The following is a 24,563-nucleotide window of genomic DNA, read 5'->3' on the forward strand; positions in this document are numbered from 1 at the left end:
AAAAAAAAAAAAAAACACCATCTTATTTCAAAAACTTTTGCTTCTTGGAGCATCCCGAGCTTCTAATGAGGACACTAACATTTCCTGGGAGCTGCCCTATGCCTGGCACAGGCTATGCAGCTTCAAATGTGTCACAGTGACTCTCCTTGCAGCTCAGGAAGGTTGGGATTACTATGCTCATTTATTTACAGACAGGGAAATTGAGACTCAGAGGGGTGAAGCAGCTTATTCCAAAGGGACCAGCTGTCCAGTGTCACCTGGCTAGGAAGTGGCTGAATCCTCTGCCTCTCCACCCTCTGCTCCGTCACCTCCTGCCACGTAGTTGTCCCTGACCACCCACCTGGAGAGCCTTCCCTGGAGTTCTTTTCTTCCTCACCCTGTCATCTCCTTTATAGCTCTTACTAGAATGTGCAATTCTTTCACTTCTTGGTTTGTTCAGGTGATTTATGTTTCTTTTCCTCGGGGCTCTGGTTTTCCCTAGAGCCTAGATGGTGTCTGGCACATTAGTAGGTGCTCAATATGTACTTGCTGAATGAATGGTGATATAGTGTGGCTGTGTCCCCCGCCAAATCTCATCTTGAATTGTAGCTCCCATAATTCCCAGGTGCTGTGGGAGGGACCTGGTGGGAGGTGATTGAATCATGGGGGCCGTTTGCCCTATACTGTCCTCATGGTAGTGAATAAGTCTCACAAGATCTGATGGTTTTATAAGGGATTTCCCTCTGTGCTTGCTTCTCATTCTCTCTTGTCTGCTGCTGTGTGAGACGTGCCTTTTGCCTTCCAGTATGATTGTGAGGCCTCCCCAACCATGTGCAACGGTGAGTCCATTAAACCTCTTTTTCTTTATAAATCACCCAGTCTTGGGTTTGTCTTTATCTTCAGCATAAAAACAGTACAATACAAATGGGCTTGTTAATGCAGCTGCAGGGGCCAACACCTTCCAATAAGACGGGCTCCTGTCGTGCCACATTTTGGCTTCCAAAGCTCTGAGCCTGTTTCTGTTTGTGTGCACACATGTCTGTGTGTGTGTACACCTGCAGGTTACAAATCCCTCACCAACCTTAACACCAATGCATTGTTTCCACACCTGGCCTAGAAACCCAGCGCCGCCCCCCACCCTCCACTCTCCCTGCTCTTAGCCAGGGCAGCAGCGCGGCTCACCGGGCTCCCCGAAGCATCCTTCCCGCTGTTTCTGCCAGCTGAGAATGGCCTCCAGCCACCGGAGCTTGTAGAAGTCGGAGTAGCCGCCCATTCCACAGAACATGACTGGAAGTAAAGACGGGGGCCCTCTGCAGGCCTGCCCCCCAGGCCCACCTCCTCCCACTCCCCAGGGCTGCCACAGTACCACCTGCCTCCATCTGCCTGGGTTAGGCAGCACTAGGAGGTGGGCGTTCAATGCAGGGGCTGGAAGGAGGCAGCTCGAGCCTTTGCCTGAGCAACTAGGGGCTCTCACACTTGTGTCCCACCTCCCACTGAGGGCCTTGGTCAGGGCTGCTCCAAAGTCAGGGTCAGTGGAGGGATTTGGACACCCCAGCCAGCGAGAAGCCACCCAAGCGCTCCCTGTCTGACTTATCCATATGACTTTGTGAGTCTATCTGCCAGTCACCTGGTCCATCTGTGTAGAGCTTAGTCACTGGGGCAGCCTTTGGGGCCAGGAAGCTGTCACACAGTGGCAGGTGAAATACAGGATGCCCAGTTACACTTGGGTTTTCGATAAACAATGAATATAATTTCTGAGTATAAGTATAACCCATGAAATATTTGGGATAAACTTATACTAAAAATGGATTCATTGCTTATCTGAAGTTCAAATTTAACTGAGCACTCTGTATTTTTACTTGCTTAATCTGGCAACTCTGTGTGTGTGTGTGTGTGTGTGTGTGTGTGTGTGTGTTTGTGTTGGTGGGGGGACACCTTGCTCCTTTGTCCATGGGGCAGAATGCTGGCCATACTGTTTTCCATGAAGATATCCTGGGTAGGGTAGGCATATCCAATGGCCTCAGCTCTGTGATTCAAGTCCATCATGTTGGCGCAGAAGAGGTTGATATAGTCCTGGCTCTGTTGGAACGGTCCCTGTGTGCATCCCCTCTGGGGAGACAAACACCCAAAGACAAAGGAGTCAGTGGTGCAGATGACATACACATGCCCTGCTATGGGAAAGTCTTGCAGTTCTGAGACGGTCTTGCAAGGGGCTGTGTTTAGGGCAGGTCTTTTTCTCCTTTTTGCAGGATTTCTTTCCCATGCACACCCCTATCCTGCTGGGGCTCCTTCATCAGAGAGAGCTGGGTTCGAGATCCAGCTCTGCCGCTTAGGAGCTGTGTGATCTTGGTTTGCTAAAGTAACCTTTCTGGTCCTCAAGAGTTTTTATCAGGAAAGGGTGAGGCCGCTAGAAACTGCACCAGAGGGGCTCTCATGTGGGTGGATGACACAGCTGGGAAGTGCCCAGTGTGAGGCCTGGGCCACTAGGAGGTGCTGTATGACCAACTGCGGGGAGGCAATGCAATCTACAACCAGCCTGACCCCGCGGGCAGCTTCAATGCTACTCAAAGTGTGGGCCAAGAACCAGGCTGGTCACTCCCTACACTGGGAGAAAAGAATAGGAGTTGACAGCAGACTTTAGACACTTCTGCAGCAGTGGTCAGAGTGACTTGCCACCTGTTGAATCTAATGATCAAAATCATTCCCTTGTAATATGGTTTTTATTGTATTTATAAAAATATTGGTCTGTCACAGCTTGCAGAAAAATAATCATTTTTAAATTGTTAAAAAAAAAAAAGAGAGTGTCCCCTCAGCTAAGAATTTCTGGACACTGAATCACATTTTTTTTAAAAAATAAAGATAATGAACTCTTCTGTATGAAGAAATTTATACGGCCAGGTGCGGTGGCTCATGCCTGTAATCCCAGCACGTTGGGAGGCTGAGGCGGGTGGATCACGAGGTCAGGATTTCAAGACCAGCCTGGCCAACATGGTGAAATCCCATCTCTACTAAAAATACAAAAATTAGCTGGGCATGGTGGCACGTGCCTGTAATCCCAGCTACTTGGAAGGCTGAGGCAGATAATTGCTTAAATCCAGGAGGCAGAGGTTGCAGTGAGCCAAGATCACATCACTGTACTCCAGCCTGGGCAACAGAGTGAGACTGTGTCTCAAAAAAAAAAAAAAAGAAAAAAGAAAAAATATATAGTGGCATGTATATATATATATATAGTGGTGTGCATATATACATATATAGTGGTGTGTGTATATATGGTGGTATATATATAAAGAAAAATATATATAGTGGCACATATATTTATATATATATGCCACACACATATATATGCCACTATATATGTGCCACTATATATATAGTTCTTTATTTTATATTTTTAATATGTGTATATATAGAAAGTAGCATTTGTATATATAGTGGCTTATATACACATATATGTGTGTGTGTGTGTGTATATATATGAGAATAATGTAGTGGCATGATCTCAGCCACTACAGCCTCTGCCTCCCTGGTTCAAGTGATACTCCTGCCTTAGCCTCCTGAGTAGCTGGGATTACGGGTGCACGCCACCACGCCCAACTAATTTTTGTATTTTTAGTAGAGACGGCATTTCACCTTGTTGGTCAGGCTGGGCTTGAACTCCTAATCTCAAGTGATCCACCCACCTCGGCCTCCCCAAGTGCTGGGATTACAGGTGTGAGCCACGGTGCCTAGCCTCATTCATTTGTTTTTGTTTACAGAATTCTTTCTGATGATTCTCTTTTATTTTCTCTTTGTTTCTCTCACTGTGTTTTTCTGATGCCCTACAGTCCAGTTCAGCAGGCAAAGCTATCTATTTCACCGGCCCAACAGAACCCCAAATGCCAGATCCCAAATCGGCTCAGTTACAAAGCAGAAGTATGGTAGGGGCCCTACTTCTCCCTTTTGAAGTCCTAAGTACAAATCCAAAACTCTGCTTATTTTCCTGGTGTGTAGCAGACAAAATTACATTGCCACAAGCCCCTTTCATTTCTTTCTTTTTTCTTTTCCTTTTCTTTTTCTTTTGAGACGGTCTTACTCTACTGCCCAGGCTGGAGTGCAATGGCATGATCTCGCTCACTGCAACCTCCACCTCCCGGGTTCCAGCGATTCTCCTGCCTCAGCCTCCCCTTGTAGCTGAGATTACAGGTGCGCGCCACCACGCCCAGCTAATTAATTTTTGTATTTTTAATATAGAAGGGGTTTCACCATGTTGGCCCAATTGGTCTTGAACTCCTGGCCTCAAGTCATCTGCCCGCCTCAGCCTCCTAAAGTGCTGGGATTACAGGCGTGAGCCACCACGTCCGGCCGCCCCTTTTCCTTTTTCCTTCCCCTTCCGCTGGCTCGGCGGGGCTCCCTGGGTACTCACCATTCTGGCCCAGAGGAAGAAGAGCATTTGGTGGGACAGGCAGTAGCCCGAGCAGCCAGGCTTGGTCATGAGGCTCCTGCAGAGGTCCGAGAGGCCACAGGGCTCGCTGCTGTCCGTCCTGGGGGAAAGTGGTTCCAAGCTGTTAAGGATGGAGCACTGACCCCGCCCTGCGTCTTCCCAGGTTGCGATCCAGCCCCCGAGTTGTAGTTGTTGGAACTCCCGGTAGATTCCAGACACCCAGCTGGGCGTAGGGGTTGCCAGAGAAAATACAGCAGTTCTGCATCTTCATTTGCTAAATCTGGCTGCCCTAGCTCAGCAAAGATGATGCTAGAGCTATCCTGAGGTTGAGGAAGCTGCCAAGGCTGAAACTTCCTCTTGCTCCTTGGGACAAATGACATCTTTTCCAGTCCTAAACAGTGGGTCCTTGAATCCAGACCACTTGGAATCTGGGCCCAACTTGCTTATTCCTCCTGCACCAGCCGGGCGCGGCGGCTCACACCTATAATCCCAGCACTTTGGGAGGCTGAGGCAGGCAGGTCACCTGAGGTCAGGAGTTCGAGACCAGCCTGGCCAACATGGTGAAACCCTGTCTCTAATAAAAATACAAAAATTAGCTGGACATGGTGACACACACCTGTCATCCCAGCTACTCGGGAGGCTGAGGTAGAATCACTTGAGAATCACTTGAATCTGGGAGGCAGAGGTTGCGGTGAGCTGAGATCGCATCACTGTGCTCCAGGCTGGGAGACAGAGCGAGACTCCATCTCAAAATAAATAAATAAATAAACGAAATGAAAAGAAAAAATACACATACAACTACAAAAATTAGCCGGGTGTGGTGGTGCACGTCTGTAATCCCAGCTACTCAGGAGGCTGAGGCACGAGAATCGCTTGAACCTGGAAGGTAGAGGTTGCAGTGAGCTGAGAAGGAACACACCACTGCACTCCAGCCTGGATGACAGAGTGAGACTCTGTCTCAAAAAAAAATTAAATAAAATGTTTTAAAAAAGCAGGAGTCCTTGGCTGGGGCCTCACCCCTCCGTGAGCTCAGCTGTGTCCTGGCCCAAGCACAACTCTGAAGGATGCTGAGAGGATGCGGCCTGGGCACCTGCTGCCCACTTTGCCCATGGGCACCTGTGCCCAGGGCTGCCCTGGGGTGTTGCTCCAAGCCCACCAAGTACCAGGATAAAATGAGGAGCCCAACTAGGCTCAGTCCTGCCTTCGCGGACCCGCATCTTCACTGGGGATGGGGACAGGCCCGTAATACAAATGTAAATTGCATCTGTGGCTCTAAGACCTCTCACGGGAGGGAGGTCTGCTGTGTGCTGCGGTCGGAGGTAGGATGGGGTTTGGAGGTAGGATGGGGTTTGGAGGTAGGATGCTGGCGCCAACCCTGGGGGATGGGCAGACTTTCTGAGGCCCAAGGGATGGGGTGGGTGGGGTGGGGGAGCAAAGTCTTTGAAGTGGGAGGGAGCCTTGGAGAGTCTGAAAAGAGGCCTCTAGGGGCCTGGGGACTTGGAAGGGTGGAGAGGAACTGGGAATTTGTCCTGGGACCTGGAGGTGGTGTGTTCAGCTGTGGCTGCTGGAAGACCCGCTGTGGCATGGGAGGCCAGTGGGCGGCTGGAGCAAGGGGCACCCTGCGAGAGTGGGAGAGGGCAGAGCCCGGCAGCTTCGGGGAGCTGCACCTGGGTCTGCACAAACCCCTGACTTCAGCCCTGGGGGCTTGGAGAAGGAGGAGCGGGACAGGGCCAGCTGAGAACGAGTGCGTTTGGTTTCCAGCAAATAGGGCAAGTGCGGGGCCCACCCGGTTCCCAGCAGCTGCACCAGGCATGCGTCGCTGCTCTCCTCTGAGAGTGAGTCCTGGGGCTGGAACGTGGGGTAGACCAAGGAGGCGTTGGTGTGGATCCAGGCATGTGGGAGCTTCCAAAACCCAGGCTGGAGGGTCAGCTGGAACTCTGGCAGAGAGGACAGATAGGTGGGGCGGGCTGTGGGGGTGATCCAGGAGCAGTGGGCTACCCTGGTGTCCCCACCCCCTCCGGCAGGTCTGCCCACTGGCAGGTGCAGTTCAGGGCTCTAAGACCTGTCTCCTGGCTCCAGATTGGGTTTGAAACACTTAAGAAAGCTCGTTTTGCTTATAAAACCATTTTTTCCCCTAATCAATAGAAACAGTGTTGGGATGGGATTTGACTAAACCTACTGCATCCCATGGAAGACCCAGGTAAATAAAAGGGTTAGTTTCCCAGGTGCGGGGCTCACACCTGTCATCCCAGCACTTGGGGAGGCTAAGGAAGGAAGATCGCCTGAGGCCCAAAGTTCAAGACCTGCCTAGGTAACATAGCAAGACTCTGTCTCCACAGAAATGAAAAAAGTAGCCAGTTGTGGTGTTGTGCACCTGTAGTCCCAGCTGAGGCAGGAAGGTTGCTTGTGTCTAGAAGTTGGAGAATGCAGTGAGCTATGATCGGCTTTTTTTTTTTTTTTTTTTGCGATAGGGCTCACGCCTGTAATTCCAGCACTTTGGGAGGCTGAGGTGGGCAAATCACTTGAGGTCAGTAGTTTAAGACCAACCTGGCTAACACAGTGAAATCCCGTCTCTACTAAAACTATAAAAAAATTAGCCAGGTGTGGTGGCGGGTGCCACCGGCTAATTTTTGGGGAGCTGCACCTGGTTCTGCACAAACCCCTGGCTTCAGCCCTGGGGGCTTGGAGAAGGAGCTACTCGGGAGGCTGAGGCAGGAGAATGGTGTGAACCCGGGAGGCGGAGCTTGCAGTGAGCCGAGATTGCGCCACTGCACTCCAGCCTTGGCAACAGACGAAGACTCCGTCTCAAAAAAAAAAGAAAAAGTATTAGCTGGGCGTGGTGGCGGGTGCCTGTAGTCCCAGCTACTTGAGAGGCTAAGGCAGGAGAATCACTTGAACCCAGGAGGCAGAGGTTGCAGTGAGCCGAGACTGCACCACTGCACTCCAGCCTGGGCAACAGGGTGAGACTGTGTCTCAAAACCACAACCACAACAACAAGTGGGAAGGTGGGATTAGTGGGGAGGTGATATTAGTAGACCCCTTTGGTTTGGTGAGAAAGTGGAGCTCTTAATTAAACAGGTGCCCAGTCATAGGCATCTTTAAGATGACATAGGCGGGGACAGTGTTAGGGACCAGGCCTGGGAGAGGGTGGGGCCCTCAGCACTGGAAAGGTTGGCCTGGGCTGTGGTCCCTGTGGCTGGACTGCCATGTGAGCGTGAAGCATGGCCTGGCTACCTCCCCGCTGACCCCCACACATCTGATAGGAGCGGGGAGCAGGGGAGACAGGGTTGGAGCAGCATGACGGGCTGGTTATTTGTGCCCCACCCTTGCCATCCAGGAACAACTCAGCCAGACTTATTAGATGGGATCTTTTGCAGGGTCACTCTGAGCTAGTGAGGAGAGACTCTCAGTGGTCATAAGGCATGAGAGAGATAAACCCCACTGTTTTGAAAAATAGAGTGTGGACAACTTCAGGAATTTTTACTGACATTTAATGAAGTGGATTAATGTAATTTGGTGATATGGGACACTACTGTTTGCTGTGCAAAGGGTCGCATTGCCTTTTGGACACTCTCCCCTCTGGGACAGCCCAGCCCCTCCGCTCTGGTCCAGGACCAGGACCTCCAGCTTGCACATGCACTGAATGCTTGAGAGTAGACACCCTGCCTACTCCGCGCCCCTCTGTGTGGGTGGGAGAGCCCATCAGAGTCTGAAGTCAAGGATGACCGCACGTCCCCAGGGCTTGTCTGTGGCTTGTGTGGCAGACAGGTCAAAGTTGGTTACGGACTGTCGCAGCCCAGCCTAGCCCCAGGAGAGCCCACACTGGGTTATTTCAGTCAATATCCCCAGAGGCGCTATTCCTGAGGGAATGGGACACCCGACGTGTGCTCACCTCTTAGGTACTTGGGGTCACTCAGCTTGAGGTAGAGGAGGGATCTCTGGATGGCAGCCTCCAGCTTCTCCCCCAGCATCCCCACGCGCAGGCTCAGCGGCTGCAGCGGGGGCTCCTGGGCCCACTTCTCCTGGACGCTTTTTAGCTGCTCTGGAAGGGATCAGACTTAATTCATTCTACTATTTGGAATCGGGACTTTTTTTTTTTTTTGCCTTGGAACAGGAAAAAAAAAAAAAGTTGCCTCAAAGTCTAATGCTTCCTGGGAGCCTCTCTGGCTTCTCCAGCACTCAGAGGGGAAGGATTTACTGAGCTGACTGGAAATGAGGCCAGGGTGGGGGTGATCTGGCAATGAGAATGGGTGTCAGAGTGGTAGAAGGTGGTGGCTGAGAGCTTGGTTTCTGGAGGTGGACCTGGGTTCAAATCCTTGATACTTGAGGTTCAAATCCTCACATCCTTGACTCAGACACTTTCTTGTTGGATAGCCAGAGAAAGGTTGCAGGGTAGAGAACCACTGTGTACAGTTGAGCAGGTTGTACAGTGCACAAGGGCAACACACATTTGGATCGTGGGTTTGTATATGTAGTAAGACAATTTCCCAGCAGATGGCTGTCAAGTGACTTCAGAAAGGAAGTGCCTTTTTCTAATTCCCACAGGGGTACCCTGTGGGCTAGCAGTGGCTCTGTTGGGGTGGGAGAGAATGGTGAAGATCCAGAGATGGCCAGAAACTGGGGAGACGTGAGTGAGAGCATCTGAGTGAGAGCACCCATACAGGGCTGAGGGCGAGGGATGAAGTAGGGCAGCTGCCGTCAGGTAGGAACCTTGTTAGGGAGGATGGGCTAGGTTAAGAAGGATGCTGAGGACGTCCTCCAGGGCAACCGGCTCTGTCACGCCCCCTCTGCTCAGTCCCCTCCGTGGGCAAACCCGCAGGGAAGAAGTACAGACTTGGGAGTGCTAACAGGGAGAGGTTCCCGTATGTCAGAGTGTCTCCTCCTGTGATTGCACCGGGTCTACAAAGTCCAACAGGACAGGGGTCCCCAACCCCCAGTTCAGTACTGGTCTATGGCCTGTTAGGAACGGGGCCGCACAGCAGGAGGTGAGTGGTGGGTGAGCGAGCGAAGCTTCATCTGTAATTGACAGCCACTCCCCATCATTCGCTCTCATTACCGCCTGAACTCTGCCTCCTGTCAGATCAGTGGCTGCATTAGATTCTCACAGGAGTGCGAACCCTGTGGTGAACTGCACATATGAGGATCTAGGTTGCACACATTAGATTATGAGGATCTAATGCCCGACGATCTGTCACTGTCTCCCATCACCCCTAGATGGGATTATCTAGTTGCAGGAAAACAGTCTCAGGGTTTCCACTGATTCTACGTTATGGTGAGTTGTATAATTATGTATTATAACGTAATAACAATAAACAGAAAGTGGGCCGGGCACGGTGGCTCATGCCTGTAATGCCAGCACTTTGGGATGCCGAGGCAGGTGGATCACTTGAGGCCAGGAGTTCAAGACCAGCCTGGCCAACATGGTAAAACCGCATCTCGGCTGGGCGCGGTGGCTCACGCCAGTAATCCCAGCACTTTGGGAGGCGGAGGCGCGCGGATCACGAGGTCAGGAGATCCAGACCATCCTGGCTCACACGGTGAAACCCCATCTCTACTAAAAATACAAAAAAAATTAGCCTGGCGTGGTGGTGGGTGCCTGTAGTCCCAGTCACTCGGGAGGCTGAGGCAGGAGAATGGCATGAACCCGGGAGGCGGGGCTTGCAGTTAGCCAAGATCGTGAAGGTTTTTGCAGAACCTTCAGGAGAATTTGGCTGGAAGTGGAGGAAGCCGGGTTGGAATCGGATCTTGAGGGTCCTAAGTTTTGTCCACAGCCACCTTCCTCAAGGGGAGGAGCCAAAGTCTCCTGAAGGTTCTGCAAAAACAGTCAAGTGTTTGTTTACCTTTGAGAGCTATAAGATGCCCAAGAAGGGGGCTGGAGGCAGTCCAAGGCAAACACACACACACGCACATCACACACACACAAGCACGCATGCACGCACACACGCACATCACACATACACAAGCACGCATGCACGCACACACACACGCACATCACACACACACAAGCACACATGCATGCACACAAACATGCACATCACAAATATCTGTTTGCGGAGCACTCTCCCTGTTCCCCTTGTTCGTGGTGAGCAGGAGGGGCTGTCAAATGTATCATTTCATTCTGAGAAAAAGATAATTCCCAAATCCCTTCCCATGTTGCCTTTAAATCTTTCCTACTTTTAAAAAATTGCATAACACTTAGCTGGGCCACAGCCCCCAGGAAGAGCCAGCCCCTGGCCTCTTCTCTCCTTATAGCCTAGGCAGGCTATTCTGGGGCCAGGAGGCTGCCAGGTCCCAGGCGTACAGAGCAGGGCAGAGGACCAAGCTGAGAGCTAGCTTCCCAGTGTCCAGCCAGGGGAACTGGGGCTCACTTACCTTCCAGCACCCGGACCCCCACCATGCCATCCAGGTTGATTTCGGGCAGCCTCTGTTCTAGGAAGACGGTGGCTCTCTCCAGCGCAGACAGGATCAGGTCAGCAATGGTGGCTTTACTTTTGGCAGTGTCCAGTCCAGGCAGCAAGTAGGACCCCAGTGGTGGCAGTGCCATCAGTAAGAGCAGGAGCAGCAGCCCCGGGCTGGCCATGGCTGGCCTCTGCTCACAGCTGGTCACACGCTTAGCACCCCGAGCTCTGGCCCAGCCCAGGCCGCCTCTGCACGCCCTCCTCCCACCTCCTCCCCACCTCCCCCTGGCAGACCTGAAGACAAGTGGCCCGGCAGGGCTGCCAAAAAGCCTGGGGTGGCCTGGGCAAAGGACTCTGGGAAGAGTGGCTGCAGGGGGATGACCGTGAGGCAGTGGAGGTTAGACCAGTCCTGGGCGTAGAGCCTGCTGTCCGCGGGGTGCTGGGGAGAGGGGTGCCCACCCTGTCCTTCTTGGCCCTGATTCTCCAGGCTCACAGGCTAGGTCTTTGATCTAGCAATTGCAATTCAACCCAGAAATCCAGAAGCTCTGAAAGCAAAACACAAATTTTTTTTTTCTTTCTTTGTTTTTTGAAATAGGGTCTCATTCTCTTGCCCAGGCTGGAGTGCAGTGGTTTGATCACAGCTCACTGCAGCCTTGACCTCCTGGGCTCAATAGATCCTCTTGCCTCAGCCTCCTGAATAGCTGGGACTAGAGGCATGTGCCACCATGGTTGGCTAATTTTTAAATTTTTTTATAGAGACAGGGTCTCACTGTGTTGCTCAGGCTGGTCTTGAACTCGTGGGCTCAAGTGATCCATCCTCCTCAGGCTCCCAAAGTGCTGGGATTACAGGCATGAGCCACCACACCCAGCCTTTGTTTTAAATAAATGTGAAGCAAACTCATATGAGGGCACATCTGCCTTGAGCTGAGGCAAACTTCCTCAGAGGGGCACCATCCAGTTGAAATAGAGTTGGAGCTACAAAGGTGAGCCATGTGTGCGTTTCAACATTTCCTAGTAGCCACATCCAAGAGAGCGGCAATAAGCGAGCGAAGCTAATTTTAACGATCTAGTTTATTTGACCCAAGATTTAAAATATTATAATTACATCTGTAATCAATATAGAAACGATTTATTTTTATTTTTCTCATACTAAGTCTTTGAAATTGATGAGTAGTTTACGTTCACAACACTATTATTTTATTATTTTATTTTGTATTTTATTTATTTATTTATTTTTGAGATGGAGTCTCGCTCTGTCGCCCAGGCTGGAGGGCAGTGGCACGATCTCGGCTCACTGCAAGCTCCATCTCCTGGGTTCACACCATTTTCCTGCCTCAGCCTCCTGAGTAGCTGAGACTACAGGCGCCCGCTACCACCCCCGGCTAATTTTTTGTATTTTTAGTAGAGACGGGTTTAGTAGAGACTGTGTTAGCCAGGACGGTCTCGATCTCCTGACCTCGTGATCCGCCTGCCTCGGCCTCCCAAAGTGCTGGGATTACAGGCACTGGCCTTTATTATTTTATTTTTTATTTTTATTTTTATTTTATTTTATTTTTTTTTTGAGACGGAGTCTGGCTCTGTCGCCCAGGCTGGAGTGCCGTGCCAGATCTCAGCTCACTGCAAGCTCCGCCTCCCAGGTTTACATCATTCTCCTGGCTCCACCTCCCAAGTAGCTGGCACTACAGGTGTAAGCCACCATGCCAAGCTGAGCACATTTCATTTCAGATTATCCACATTTCAAGGGCTTGACTGTCACATGTAGCTGGTATACTGGGCAGTGTCTTAGTTTTGTGCTACTGCAACAGAATACCTGGGACTGAGGAATTTATAAAGAAAAGAAATTCATTTGGCTCATAGTTCTGGAGGCTGGGAAGTCCAGTTCAAGGGGCTGCATCTGGTGGGGGTCTTCTTGCTGTATCATCCCACGGTGGAGGGCAGAAGGGCAAGAGAGCTAGAGAGAGAGAAGAGAAAAAAGCTAAACTCATTCCTTTATCAGGAACACGCTTTTGCAATAACAGCATGAATCCATTCATGAGGGCAGAGGCCTCAGGAAAGATTCCATCTCTCAACACTGTTGCATGGAGAATTAAGGTTCCAACATACGATCTTTAGGGCACACATTCAAACCACAGCAGAGAGTGAGGACGTAGCTTCCTTATTTATTTCACTCAGTGTGAACGTGCATCTATTTCCTTGCAGAAATTTTCATGTTGGTTTCCTGGGCACTGTCCCAAACCTTGCTGGGGATGTTATATGTATGCACACCACATTATCTTTCTAAAAGCCAAGCAATTTTGAATTGAGAAACATACTTGGCCCCAAGGGCTTCAGTTAAGAGGTTACAGATCTGTAATAATAATGAAAAGAACACCACTAAAGTGTGTATTTGATGCTCCCTATGTGCAGGTGGTAGGTTAGGGTTTCTCCACCTTTTCATGTCATCATTGCTCTTTTTTTTTTTTTTTTTTTTTTTACCCCTGGAGTGTTTTTAGACATTTTAATCCTGAAAAATCTTTAATAAGAGGCTTATTGAGATACTATTCACGTACCATAAAATTCACCTTTTAAATGTGTACAGTTTCACAGTGGTTTTCCGTATATTCACAAAGTTGTGCAGCCATCACTGTCTACCTCCAGAATGTTTTTGCCACCCCGAAAAGAAATCCCACACCCATTCACAGAAACTCCCTATTCCCCCCTCCCCAGCCCTTGGCAACCATGAATCAACTTTCTGTGTCTATGGTTTGGCCTATTGTGGATATTTCATATAAACGGAATCATACAATGTGTGGCCTTTTGTGTCTGGCTTCTCTCACTCAGCGTGACGTTTTCAAGGCTCATCTTTGTTGCAGCACATGTCAGTACTTTATTCTTTTTTATGGATGAATAACACCGCCTCCTAAGGAAGCCCCTCCTGCTCTGATGAGCCAAGAGGATGAGGACTATGGAGATGACAAACCAAAAGTAGACAGCTAGGCCAGGTGTGGTGGCTTACGCCTGTAATCCCAGCACTTTGAGAGGCCGAGGTGGGCAGATCACTTGAGGTCAGGAGTTCAAGACCAGCCTGGCCAACACGGTGAAACCCCGTCTCTACTAAAAATACAAAAATTAGCTGGGTGTGGTGGCACGCAACTGTGATCCCAGCTACTTGGGAGGCTGAGGCAAGAGAATCACTTGAACCTGGGAGGTAGAGGTTGCAGTGAGCCGAGACTGCACCCCTGCACTCCAGCCTGTGCGACAGAGTGAGACTCCATCTCAAAACAAACAAACAAACTAACAAACGAAAAAGGAGACACCTGGGAAACCTTGGGTGGGAGGCTGCGGGAGCTGTGGACAGACCACACTCCATTCATCACTCATCCGCTGATGAGCCTTTGGGTGGTTTCCATGATTTGATTCTTGTGGACAGTGCTGATATTTGTTTACAAGTTTTTGTTTGGAAACCTGTTTTTCATTCTCCTGGGTGTATACCTGGGAATGCCATTGCTGGGTCATGTGGTAATTCTATGTTGAACCTAATGAGGGACCACCAACTGTTTTTCACAGTGGCTGGGCCATTTACATTCCCAGTGGCCGAAGATGAGGGTTCCTCATGTACTGTCCCATGAAATTTTATTTTACTTATTTATTTGTTTGAGACAGGGTCTCGCTTTGTCACTTAGGCTGGAGTGCAGTGGTGTGATCATAGTTTACCGCAGCCTTGACCTCCCTGGGCTCAGGTGATCCTCCTAGCTCAGTCTCCCGAGTAGCTGGGACTACAGGCACACGCCACCACCATTTTGTTTGGTATTCTTTGTAGAGATGGGGTTTCACTATGGTGCCCAGGCTGGTCTTGAACTCCTGGGCTCAAGTGATCCTTCTGCCTCAGCTTCCCAAAGTGCTGGGATTACAGGCGTGAGCCACTGCTTTCAGCGTTCATGAAATGTTAATACTGCAGATATACTGCAGGCTTGTGTATTGTATCGGTATCTGGGCTTTATACATGAAAAGGGTAAGGATGTTTTGCTCCCCAAGAACCATTTCTGCCCCCTTGGGAGCACCGCTGGGAACCCAGGTTCCAGGGGAAGCTTGTCATTGTCATTACTTCTGCTAATCCTTGACAACCCCTCAAGCGGGTGCCAACCATCCTGAACAAAATCTGAGGCTCCAAGGGAGACTGAGTGACTTATCCATATGTCCCAATACAGTAACAGCTTTACTTTAGTCGGGGAAATACACTGTTGTGTAGGGAATCTGGTGTATGTGCGTGTGTACTCCAATTAATAAATCTTGGCCCCAGGGGCTCCTGGGGGTTCCCTGGCCCCCTCTTGGGGAACCGCGTCCCCATCTCGCCCTCTCTCGGCCCACTTCGGAGTCTCGGTCTGCGGCTGCGCACAGTGCGCGGAAGCGCGGTCACGTGACCGTTGCGGGCCCGCCAAGATGGCGGCGTCCTGGTTGGTCTTGCTGGCGTTGTGTCTGCTGTTGCCGCTGCTGCTGCTGGGAGGATGGAAGCGCTGGCGGCGGAGGCGGGCCGCCCGGCATGTAGTAGCCGTGGTGCTGGGCGACGTGGGCCGCAGCCCCCGTATGCAGTACCACGCGCTGTCTTTGGCCATGCACGGCTTCTCGGTGACCCTCCTGGGGTTCTGCGGTGAGTGGCCAAGGGTCTGGGAGGGAAGATGCTCTCTCATCCTTTGATCTTCGGTTCTAACCGCCCTGGGGAGTCGAGGCGGAAGTGCTCCTTTTGTCGCCGCCTTTGGGCAGCTCTCTGAGATTGGAGGAGCGGGTTCTGCCCAGCCTTTCCTGGGTGGATCAGTAGGTACAGCCGGCGTTAATCTTGCCACGTGTCAGAACTGTGTTGAGTGAATCCGTTGCGTGGTCTCACGTAATTCTCCTAGTAAGTGGAACCCAGGTGCATGGGACTCCAGGGCTAGTGCTGGTAGCTACGTCTGTGTGCAGCTACCCTTGTCAAGCTATGTCTGAGTTGACAGGGTATCTCATTCCTCATCCCTCAACGCAGAGCTCTGCAGACAAATGTTTCATTTGTTCTTCATGTCCATCTTTTACCCACAGTGTGCAGGGCAGCGGTGTCTGCTCCTTCATTATTCTCCACGTTGGTATCTTGAGAGGGTAGCTCAACCCCATCTCAGGGAGAAGTGGGAACAGCACTAGTTGCCCTTAATCCCTGTTTAGAGTCTGCTATGGTGATGGGGTAGAGTGGAACTTCCTAGGGATGGCTCTGTGGTGGGAAAATTACACTATCCAGAGAATCTAGATTAGTTTAGTTGAGTACGCACTGTTTGCCAGGCATCGTGTTTAAGTGAAGGTAGGTAAGATTCAGGCCCTCTCTCTGTGGGCTGTCTAGAGGAATCTGAACAAGAATGGGCCGCATTCTCTGTTCTGGCTAGTGAGGAACAGAGAGAGGTTTTGAAATATTTTACTTTCCAAAACACTCTTCGTGATTCAGCCTGAGTTGGGAGATTATCTGACTTTAGATTGCTGCTGCTGGTACATTAAAGGGATCATTCTCATTTTCAGACTCCAAACCCCATGATGAGCTCCTGCAGAACAACAGAATTCAGATTGTGGGGTTGACAGAACTTCCGAGTCTTGCAGGTAGGATGCAGTCAACTGCAGAATCCTCTGAATCCATGGGCTGTGGGCAGGGGGTGTTTGTTGGAAAAGCCTTGCAGATTGCCAAACGCTCCTTTGGTAGTCACAGGTGTTTTCTGACTTGCAGCTGGGCCCCGAGTTTTCCAGTACGGAGTCAAAGTTGTATTTCAGGCTGTGTACTTGCTGTGGAAGTTGATGTGGAGGGAGCCAGGTGACTATATCTTTCTCCAGGTGTGTATCAGCCTCTGCCTCCCTCTGTGAGAACCATGTTAACAGTTTATTTTCCAGCGCAAATTAGTAATATATTGCATATGCATATGTGTGTGTGTTGTGTGTATAAAAGTTTAAAGATGTGAGTCTTTAAACATGCACAAATTGGTAATAAATTGCATATTCATATGTGTGTGTGTGTGTGTTGTGTGTATAGGCGTTTAAAGACATGAGTAGGAGCCTATGGTATGTGTCTGTTTATGGCACCTATCCATGCTGTCTGTGTCATTACAGATAGTCTTACATTGTACTGACTGTGTATCTAAGTGTTTTCCATGTATTAACTCATTTAGTCCTCACAGTAACCCTAAGAAGTGTTACATTTAGGTAATATAAGAACCTGTTTCTTAAGGTTGTTCTCATTTAGATGAGAAAACCTAGACCCAGAAAGGCTCTGTACGTAGGCCATCGCCATACAGCTAGGAAGTGGTGGAATCAGGGGATTTGAATGTAGGTAGTCAGTCTGGTTCTGTAGTGTATATATATATATATATATACACATATATGTATACACACACACACATACACATACATATATTTTTTTGAGACAGAGTTTCGCTCTTGTCGCCCAGGCTGGAGTGCAGTGGCGTGATCTCGGCTTACTGCAACCTCCGCCTCCTGGGTTCAAGCTATTCTCCTGCCTCAGCCTCCTGAATAGCTGGGATTACAGGTGTCCACCACCACGCCCAGCTAATTTTTGTATTTTTAGTAGAGATGGAGTGTCGCCATGTTGGCCAGGCTGGTCTTGAACTCCTGACCCCAGGTGGTCCACCTGCCTCAGCCTCCCAGAGTGCTGAAATTACAGGCATGAGCCACTGCGCCCCACACCTTCCTCTTTTAATAGGCAGCCTTGAATTCCAATATGTGATGTACCGTACTACATGTATTTAGTCTCATGTTAATGGATACTCAGGTTTTTCCTGATTTTGTTTTTACTTTTACAAATAGTGCAGCTCCAAGCACAGTGAGCATATGCCTTTTGCCTAAGTCCAGTTTCTTTCTTAGGATAAATTCCTAGGAATGGAATTGTGTAGTCAAAGTTGGTGCATTTTAAAGATGTGTATGTTACTGGATAGCTTTAGAGTAAGGTTGGGCCAGTGTGGCCACTGCTGAGTGGAGGTGCCTCTTCTCTCCCGTGCTTACCATCACCAGCTGTTGTTAGGCTTTTTTAGAATTTGCATTCTGACAGGTGAAAAATGCCATCTCTTTGTTCTGTTTTTTGCCTCCTTGATTATTGATGATCTTGGACTTTTCAGGTTGGTTCTGTTTGTTTGGTTTTCTTTGTTTGTTTGTTTTAGAGACAGAGTCTAGCTCTGTCGCCCAGGCTGGAGTCCGTGGCACAATCATAGCTTAACTGTAGCCTCATCCTCCTGGGCTCAAGTGATCCTACCTCCGCAGCCTCCTGAGTAGTTGGGGCTACAGGCGTGTCCCACCACACCTGGCTAATTTTTAAATTTTTTGTAGAGATGAGGTCTCACTGTGTTTCCTCGGCCGGTCTTGAACTCCTGGGCTCAAATGATCCTCATGCCCTGGCCTCCCAAAGTGTTGGGATTACAGGCATCAACCACTGCACCTGGCCCATTCTGTTTCTTTCATGAGTTTTTACACCTATTTTGGTGGTGTGGGGGGTCTTTCTTCTGCTTATTATCAAGAGCTCTGTGAAGGTAATAGACTCATCAGCACGTGTGCCGTGACTATTTGTACTTGGTTTATTGCCGAGCATAGTTTGGGCTTCCTCCTCTTCAAGTCTCTGTCTTTCCTAGAACCCCCCAGGTCTGCCTAGCATTGCTGTCTGCTGGTTCGTGGGCTGCCTTTGTGGAAGCAAGCTCGTCATTGACTGGCACAACTATGGCTACTCCATCATGGGTCTGGTGCATGGCCCCAACCACCCCCTCGTTCTGCTGGCCAAGTGGTGAGAGTCTGGGAAGAGGGTAAAATACCATCCCCCAAACCACTCAAGGATGAGTGAGAAGAAGGGCCATGGTGGGCCTCTGGAAGCTGGTTCCTTGTGTGCTCTGCAGGAGGCGGGGTGAGGATGGTGAATCAGGCCAAATGCTGGTTCCAAGTGATAGAAACAGCCCTCAGCAAAGGACCACATTTTTCGGCCCATGAAATGGAAGCGTCTGGGGAAATGGTTGGTTTTGAGCTCAGCAGTGTCACTGGGACCCAGCTCATGTCTGTCTCCACACTCCCTTCTGGTGGTGGTTCCCAGAGCTCTCCTAGCTCTCGTCCCCTCCTAGGCTCTGTGGGGAGGGCAGCCCTCTCTCATTGGCTCATGTCGGTTACCTGCCTTCCTCTGATCTGCCTATTGAGGCCAGGGGGCAAGTGCTCCAGCAGAAGAGCTGGGTCTCAGGAGCATCCATATCCCATGGACAGAGGGTGTGTGAGGGCAGATTCCCAAACTGAAAGCCAGGGCTGCTGTTGGGAGCTGGAGAAGTGTGCCATAGTTGCTGTAGCTGATGAGACAGGGAGGGAAGAAGGACCAGTGGTAGCGGTGGGACGTGGAGCTGGGAAGGTCGTCTGCTGTACTCTGAGCCTGACTATAACATGTCTGTTACACTCTGCACAGCCACCCTTCATGTGCACATCCAGCCTCGGTGTGTACTTCCAGCCTTGGGCCACTGGCTGGCTGTGACCTTTGCCCTGATGAGTTTGTTCACCGGCAGTGGTGACAGCAGCAGCAAACAGCTCAATTGAGCAAACTGAGCAAAATGCTTAATGGTGAGCACCTGCTGCATGCCAGTCCTCCGGCCAAGACCTTTTTGTATTTTACCTCGTTCAATCTCCATGCACCTCAGGAGGGTGTACCTTTTACAAGTTAGGAAACTGAGGCTCAGAACAGTTACCCTCTTGCCACACAGCTAAGTGTGAGGACCAAAATGTCGTCCCAGGCAACCCCATTTCCGAGCTTTCTCCGCATCTTGAGAGAGGAACAGGCCATGATACCCTGGCAGCGATATCGCTCATGCCCTGTTCCGGCTCTCCCCTGTGATCAGGGCTCAGTCTCCATTAGGAGAGAACGTGTACAGCGTTCACTGACTCCCTTTGCTCCACGTTGAGAGCAAGCCGTGGCCTTACAGCCTTTGCAGTGGTAGCACAGGGTGGCTGAGATCCGCTAGTGAGGCCTTTTACAGCAAGAGAGAGGATGTCCACTTTGGCAGTGATACACAGTGTCCTTTTATTGATTTTTTCAATTTGTATGTATTTATTTGAGGCAGCGTCTCGCTCTGCTGCCCAGGCTGGAGCGCAGTTTCCTTTCGAAGTGATTGTATTTAAGCCAACAAATGACACGACATAAAGAGAGGTGTGTACAGCATAAAGAAAGAGCACTGGCACAGGTGGGGCTCAGGGAGTACGGACTCTCCCAGCTCTGCGGCCTTTTCTCTGTGGAGGGATGTCGGGTCACGTGGTGATGGTGGTAGCGGAGGCCTGTCTAGGGCTCTGCTGACTGCTAATCCCTCTTTTCAGGTACGAGAGGTTCTTTGGGCGCCTGTCCCACCTGAACCTGTGCGTTACCAATGCCATGCGGGAAGACCTGGCGGAGAACTGGCGCATCAGGTACCAAGGCCTGGGACTCCGGTGGCCTGGGAGAGGCACAGGGCCCCTGATTGGCTGCAGTGAGAGCTGCCTTGCCTGCTGCGGCCGTGCTGGCGAGGCAGTTCGAAATACTGAGGGCCTGGGAGGTGGTCCCTGGTCTGGGGAAGCCGGGGGAGGAAGGGGCAGAGTTTCTTTCCCGGCCAGCCAGGGGGTCCAGGCAGTTTTGGTCCTAGGGCATCTCTGTGCATTCCCAAGTAATTGCAAGGCTTCTTGTCATCGTCTGAGACTTGGATTCCCCAAGCATCCTTCTTCTCCTGGAGCCTCCGAGTCCTCTATTCCTGAGGCCTTTCTTCAGCCCTCCCAGTAGCGCTGCCATGATTTCATTGCAGGGCTGTGACTGTCTACGACAAGCCGGCATCTTTCTTTAAAGAGACACCTCTGGATCTGCAGCACCGGCTCTTCGTGAAGCTGGGCGGCACGCACTCGCCGTTCAGGGCCCGGTAGGTCTCCCATCCTCAGCTACCTTCTCTCCTGCTTGCCACTGCCCTGGCCTCTGCCCTTCTCACTGAAGACCTGGGAACCCACTCATACAGGGCTTGGCAAACTAAGGCCACAGGCCGGTCTCCTGCTTTTGTAAATCAGGTTTCACTGGGACACAGCACACTCATTCCCTTCTGAGTTGTCTGCTGCCGCCTTTGAACTATAGCAGCAGAACTGTGTTTTGCAGCAGAGAACCTGTGGCCCACAAAGCCTGAAGTATTTACTCTCTGGCCCTTTAAGAAATGTTTGTGGACCCCTGCGCCGTCTTACTCTCCTGCCAGTGGGTTCCCAGGCCTGTGGCAGGATCTGTGGACCTGTGTGTCCCCTGGGGTGTCTCATGGGGCTGAGGAGGGAATCTCTGTGCAGGTCCACACACCCTGAGGTGTGCCCTGGGTAAGCTGGGGTGTGTGGGAGGGCACCCCAGCACCCTCATCTTGAGTCCAGGGCATGATAAGACAGTAAGTCCCGTGGAGGAAAGGAATGAGTCAGTCTTGTTTGCTGTTGTAACCTTAGCACCCAGGAACAGTATTAGAGAAAGCAAGCCCAGGCCTCGGATGGCAGGGGTGGCCTGGTACAGCTGATGCGGCCGGGCACCCCAACCTTTCGGAGCCTGCAGGCCTCACCACAGCAGGAGATGCCCATCCTGGGTCCTGGGCCTGCTCTGTGGCCCCTCACAGGCTTTTTTTCTGCTTCTTCAGCTCAGAACCTGAGGACCCAGCCACGGAGCGGTCGGCCTTCACGGAGCGGTACGCTGGGAGCGGGCTGGTGACGCGTCTCCGCGAGCGGCCAGCCCTGCTGGTCAGCAGCACGAGCTGGACAGGTCTGCACGACCCCTGGGGCACTTGGGGTTGGTGTGATGGGCACCTGGCCAACCTGTGTTCTCCTCACCACTGCCCGTCCTGCATGCCCCCACCCCACCACGGTCTCGGTGAGAAGGGGAGGGCACGTGAGCTGGAAGAGGGGTGTCTAGAAACAGGCCCCTGACGTTCAGTTCTCTTCTTGTAGAGGACGAAGACTTCTCCATCCTGCTGGCAGCTTTAGAAAGTAGGTGTGTGGCTGCGGTGAGGAGCTCTGGCTTTGTTGGGGGCCCCTGGGCTGTGAGCTGCTTGCCTGGCCTGCAGCACGTTCCTGTCCCGGTCCACTGGGTGGGGCAGCCTGGGGACAGCAGGGGTGGTGGAGGTGGGCCGCTATGAATCCCCACGGGGTCACTGAGTGACCAGGCTCTCAGGCTGAAATGCCCCCTCCAGGAGAGTGTCTCACAGAGCCTGGTGGCCTCCCCGCCGGAGCAGTGCCCTTTCTCCGCCTGACCAGGTGACTCTGGCTATTGTTTATTTAAAAATTTTTTTCTGAATGGGCGTGGTGGCTCACACCTGTAATCCTAGAACTCTGGGAGGCCGAGGCAGGCAGATCACCTGAGGTCAGGAGTTCGAGACCAACCTGGCCAATATGGCGAAACCCTGTCTCTACCGAAAATACAAAAATTCGCCAGGTATGGTGGCGGGCGCCTGTAATCCCAGCTACTCGGGAGGCTGAGGCAGGAGAATTACTTGAACTCGGGAGGCAGAGGTTGCAGTGAGCTGGGACCGCATTCGTGCTACCGCATTCCAGCCTGGGTCACAGAGCGAGACTCTGTGAGAAAAAAAAAAAAAAATTCTATCACAAATTCCATGTAGACTTGTTTCTTTTTTTAAACACAGAGTTTGAACAACTGATTCTTGATGGACACAACCTTCCTTCTCTCGTCTGTGTGATAACAGGTACCGCCTGGGACCCTGGGTGTCTGTTTGGCTGGGGGATGGCGGAGGGGGAGGGGCATGCAGCCTTTATCCTGTGCTTCCCATGGTCTTGTCTCCTTACTCCTCACTGCAGCTCTCTGCCATAGGGTCTTATACTGCTTGGCATGGGGGAAACTGAGGCTCAGAGGGTTTCATAGCCGGGCAGAGAGCCCAGATTTGAATCTGCAGATACCAGGCTTTTACTTTCTCAGTACTTTTCAAGCATCTCCTTATTGTTGCATCACTGGTGTCTTTTTTTTTTTTTTTTTTTTTGAGACAGAGTCTCTGTCGCCCAGGCTGGAGTGCAGTGGCGCAATCTCGGCTCACTGCAACCTCCGCCTCCCATGTTCCAGCAATTCTCCTGCCTCAGCCTCCCGAGTAGCTGGGATTACAGGCACCCGCCACCACACCCGGCTAATTTTTGTATTTTCAGTAGAGATGGGGTTTCACCAAGTTGGCCTGGCTGGCCTCTGACTCCTGACCTCAGGTGATCCACCCGCCTTGGCCTCCCAAAGTGCTGGAATTACAGGCACGAACCACTGTACCCGGCCACGTCATTGGTGCCTTAACCAAGCCTCTTTTAATTTTTCAAACGGAAGAGCCCCTGTCCCACAGTTACTGCTTCTGAGCACTTTCGAGGTGATTCAGTAAAGAAGGAGAAAAGCAGAAGCGGTGTGGGAAGAGGCAGGGTCTGGGCCAGCTACTGGTCCTGCTCTCCTCCCTTCTCTGGCCTCTGGACTCCCAGGAGTAGCGTGGAACCCACGCCATGAGCTCTGGGGGCTGTGGCAGGGCAGGGGGAGTCCTCGTGTCCCCTGTGCACAACACAGACAAAAGGCTGGGTCCATCTAGTGGGCGGTCAGGTGCCAGGCCAGTGCTTACCCCGCTGTGTTTGCAGCCCGAGGCAGCTGGCTGCAGGTGCAGGGCTGTGCCTCAGGGGTCAGGGTGCGCACCCCTGCAGGGCCTGGGGCTCCTGGGTTGCTTCTGGAAGGACCCGGATGGGGCCTGGCTGGAGCTGCTGAGGGGTGGGGCTTCTGGGAAAGGGATCCCTTCTAGGGGGGAGTCTTGGGCCTGGGGCCATGTGACAGGGACAGAGACGGGTCCATGGCAGTGTCTGCTCTTCTCTGTGAAGGCAAAGGGCCTCTGAGGGAGTATTACAGCCGCCTCATCCAGCAGAAGTGTTTCCACCACGTCCAGGTCTGCACACCCTGGCTGGAGGCCGAGGACTACCCCCTGCTTCTAGGTGAGAGGCTGGCAGGAGGCTCAGGGAGGACGCGGGGCCTTCAGTGGGGGGAACAGGTGGGTGGAATGGAATTTTTCTGAAAAGGTGGCTCTGGAGGCCCCTTGGGGACAGGGCCTGGCCTGCTGCCGACACCTCTGGCTGAACTCCCAGGAGGAGGCTGCTTCCTGGTGTGCCAGCCCCTCCCTGCCAGTGACCCCAGAGGCTGTTTACTAAGGGCTTTGAGGAGGCCACTCCTTTCAGCCTGCCACGCCCTCCATTCAGTCCTCTTCCTTCCCGCAGGAGGGCTGGGCCTGGGGTTGGGGCCACTGTTGCCCCGGTGTGGGAGGGCAGTGGCTTTGGGAGGTACAGGGACGATGTGTCGAACAGCATCGCCTCTGCCAGTGAGATGGTTCTCCCTCGCCTCCGTCTCTTTCCCATTGATTTCTCCAAGTGGGGAGTCGGCTTGGTCCTGGTGTGTCTCTAGAGCCGCATCTTCCAGCCTTGAGTGAGCAGAGCAGTTGGAGGCTGAGGGCCTTTTCCTGGCAGGACTCTCTAGCTAGTCTTTTTTTTAGACAGTTTCGCTCCGTCGCCTGTGCTGGAGTGCACGATCTCAGTTCTTGCAACCTCCGCCTCCTGGGTTCAAGCGATTCTCCCACCTCAGCCTCCTGAGTAGATTACAGGATTACAGGAGCCTGCCACAACACCTGGCTTATGTTTGTATTTTTAGTCGAGACAGGGTTTCACCATGTTGGTCACACTGGTCTCAAACTCCTGACCTCAAGTGATCCTCCTGCCTTGGCCTCCCTAAGTGCTGGGATTCCAGGAGTGACCCGTCA

General features: G+C 51.7%; 2 protein-coding genes across 2 annotated transcripts in view; one reads left to right on the forward strand and one right to left on the reverse strand.

Annotated features, from left to right (window-relative positions):
* LOC105525696 (chromosome unknown open reading frame, human C16orf89) overlaps window positions 1–11,216 on the reverse strand; it is a 32,755-nt gene extending 21,539 nt beyond the window's left edge. The window contains exons 1-6 of the mRNA XM_011961428.1: window positions 10,772–11,216; window positions 8,292–8,441; window positions 6,186–6,336; window positions 4,382–4,499; window positions 1,953–2,088; window positions 1,162–1,266 (exon numbers count right to left, since the gene is read on the reverse strand). Coding sequence (XP_011816818.1) covers window positions 1,162–1,266; window positions 1,953–2,088; window positions 4,382–4,499; window positions 6,186–6,336; window positions 8,292–8,441; window positions 10,772–10,979 — 868 coding nt within the window. The 5' untranslated portion in view covers window positions 10,980–11,216. The remainder of the gene's footprint in view (window positions 1–1,161; window positions 1,267–1,952; window positions 2,089–4,381; window positions 4,500–6,185; window positions 6,337–8,291; window positions 8,442–10,771) is intronic.
* A 3,965-nt stretch (window positions 11,217–15,181) lies between these two features.
* The window catches only part of ALG1 (ALG1, chitobiosyldiphosphodolichol beta-mannosyltransferase), a 13,133-nt gene continuing 3,751 nt past the window's right edge, over window positions 15,182–24,563 (forward strand). The window contains exons 1-10 of the mRNA XM_011961357.1: window positions 15,182–15,424; window positions 16,312–16,389; window positions 16,514–16,617; window positions 18,420–18,568; window positions 20,125–20,214; window positions 20,583–20,693; window positions 21,432–21,553; window positions 21,739–21,777; window positions 22,431–22,490; window positions 23,638–23,748. Coding sequence (XP_011816747.1) covers window positions 15,217–15,424; window positions 16,312–16,389; window positions 16,514–16,617; window positions 18,420–18,568; window positions 20,125–20,214; window positions 20,583–20,693; window positions 21,432–21,553; window positions 21,739–21,777; window positions 22,431–22,490; window positions 23,638–23,748 — 1,072 coding nt within the window. The 5' untranslated portion in view covers window positions 15,182–15,216. The remainder of the gene's footprint in view (window positions 15,425–16,311; window positions 16,390–16,513; window positions 16,618–18,419; window positions 18,569–20,124; window positions 20,215–20,582; window positions 20,694–21,431; window positions 21,554–21,738; window positions 21,778–22,430; window positions 22,491–23,637; window positions 23,749–24,563) is intronic.

This window comes from Colobus angolensis, unplaced genomic scaffold (assembly GCF_000951035.1).
Source record: "Colobus angolensis palliatus isolate OR3802 unplaced genomic scaffold, Cang.pa_1.0 Scaffold55, whole genome shotgun sequence".
Taxonomy (NCBI): Eukaryota; Metazoa; Chordata; class Mammalia; order Primates; family Cercopithecidae; genus Colobus; species Colobus angolensis.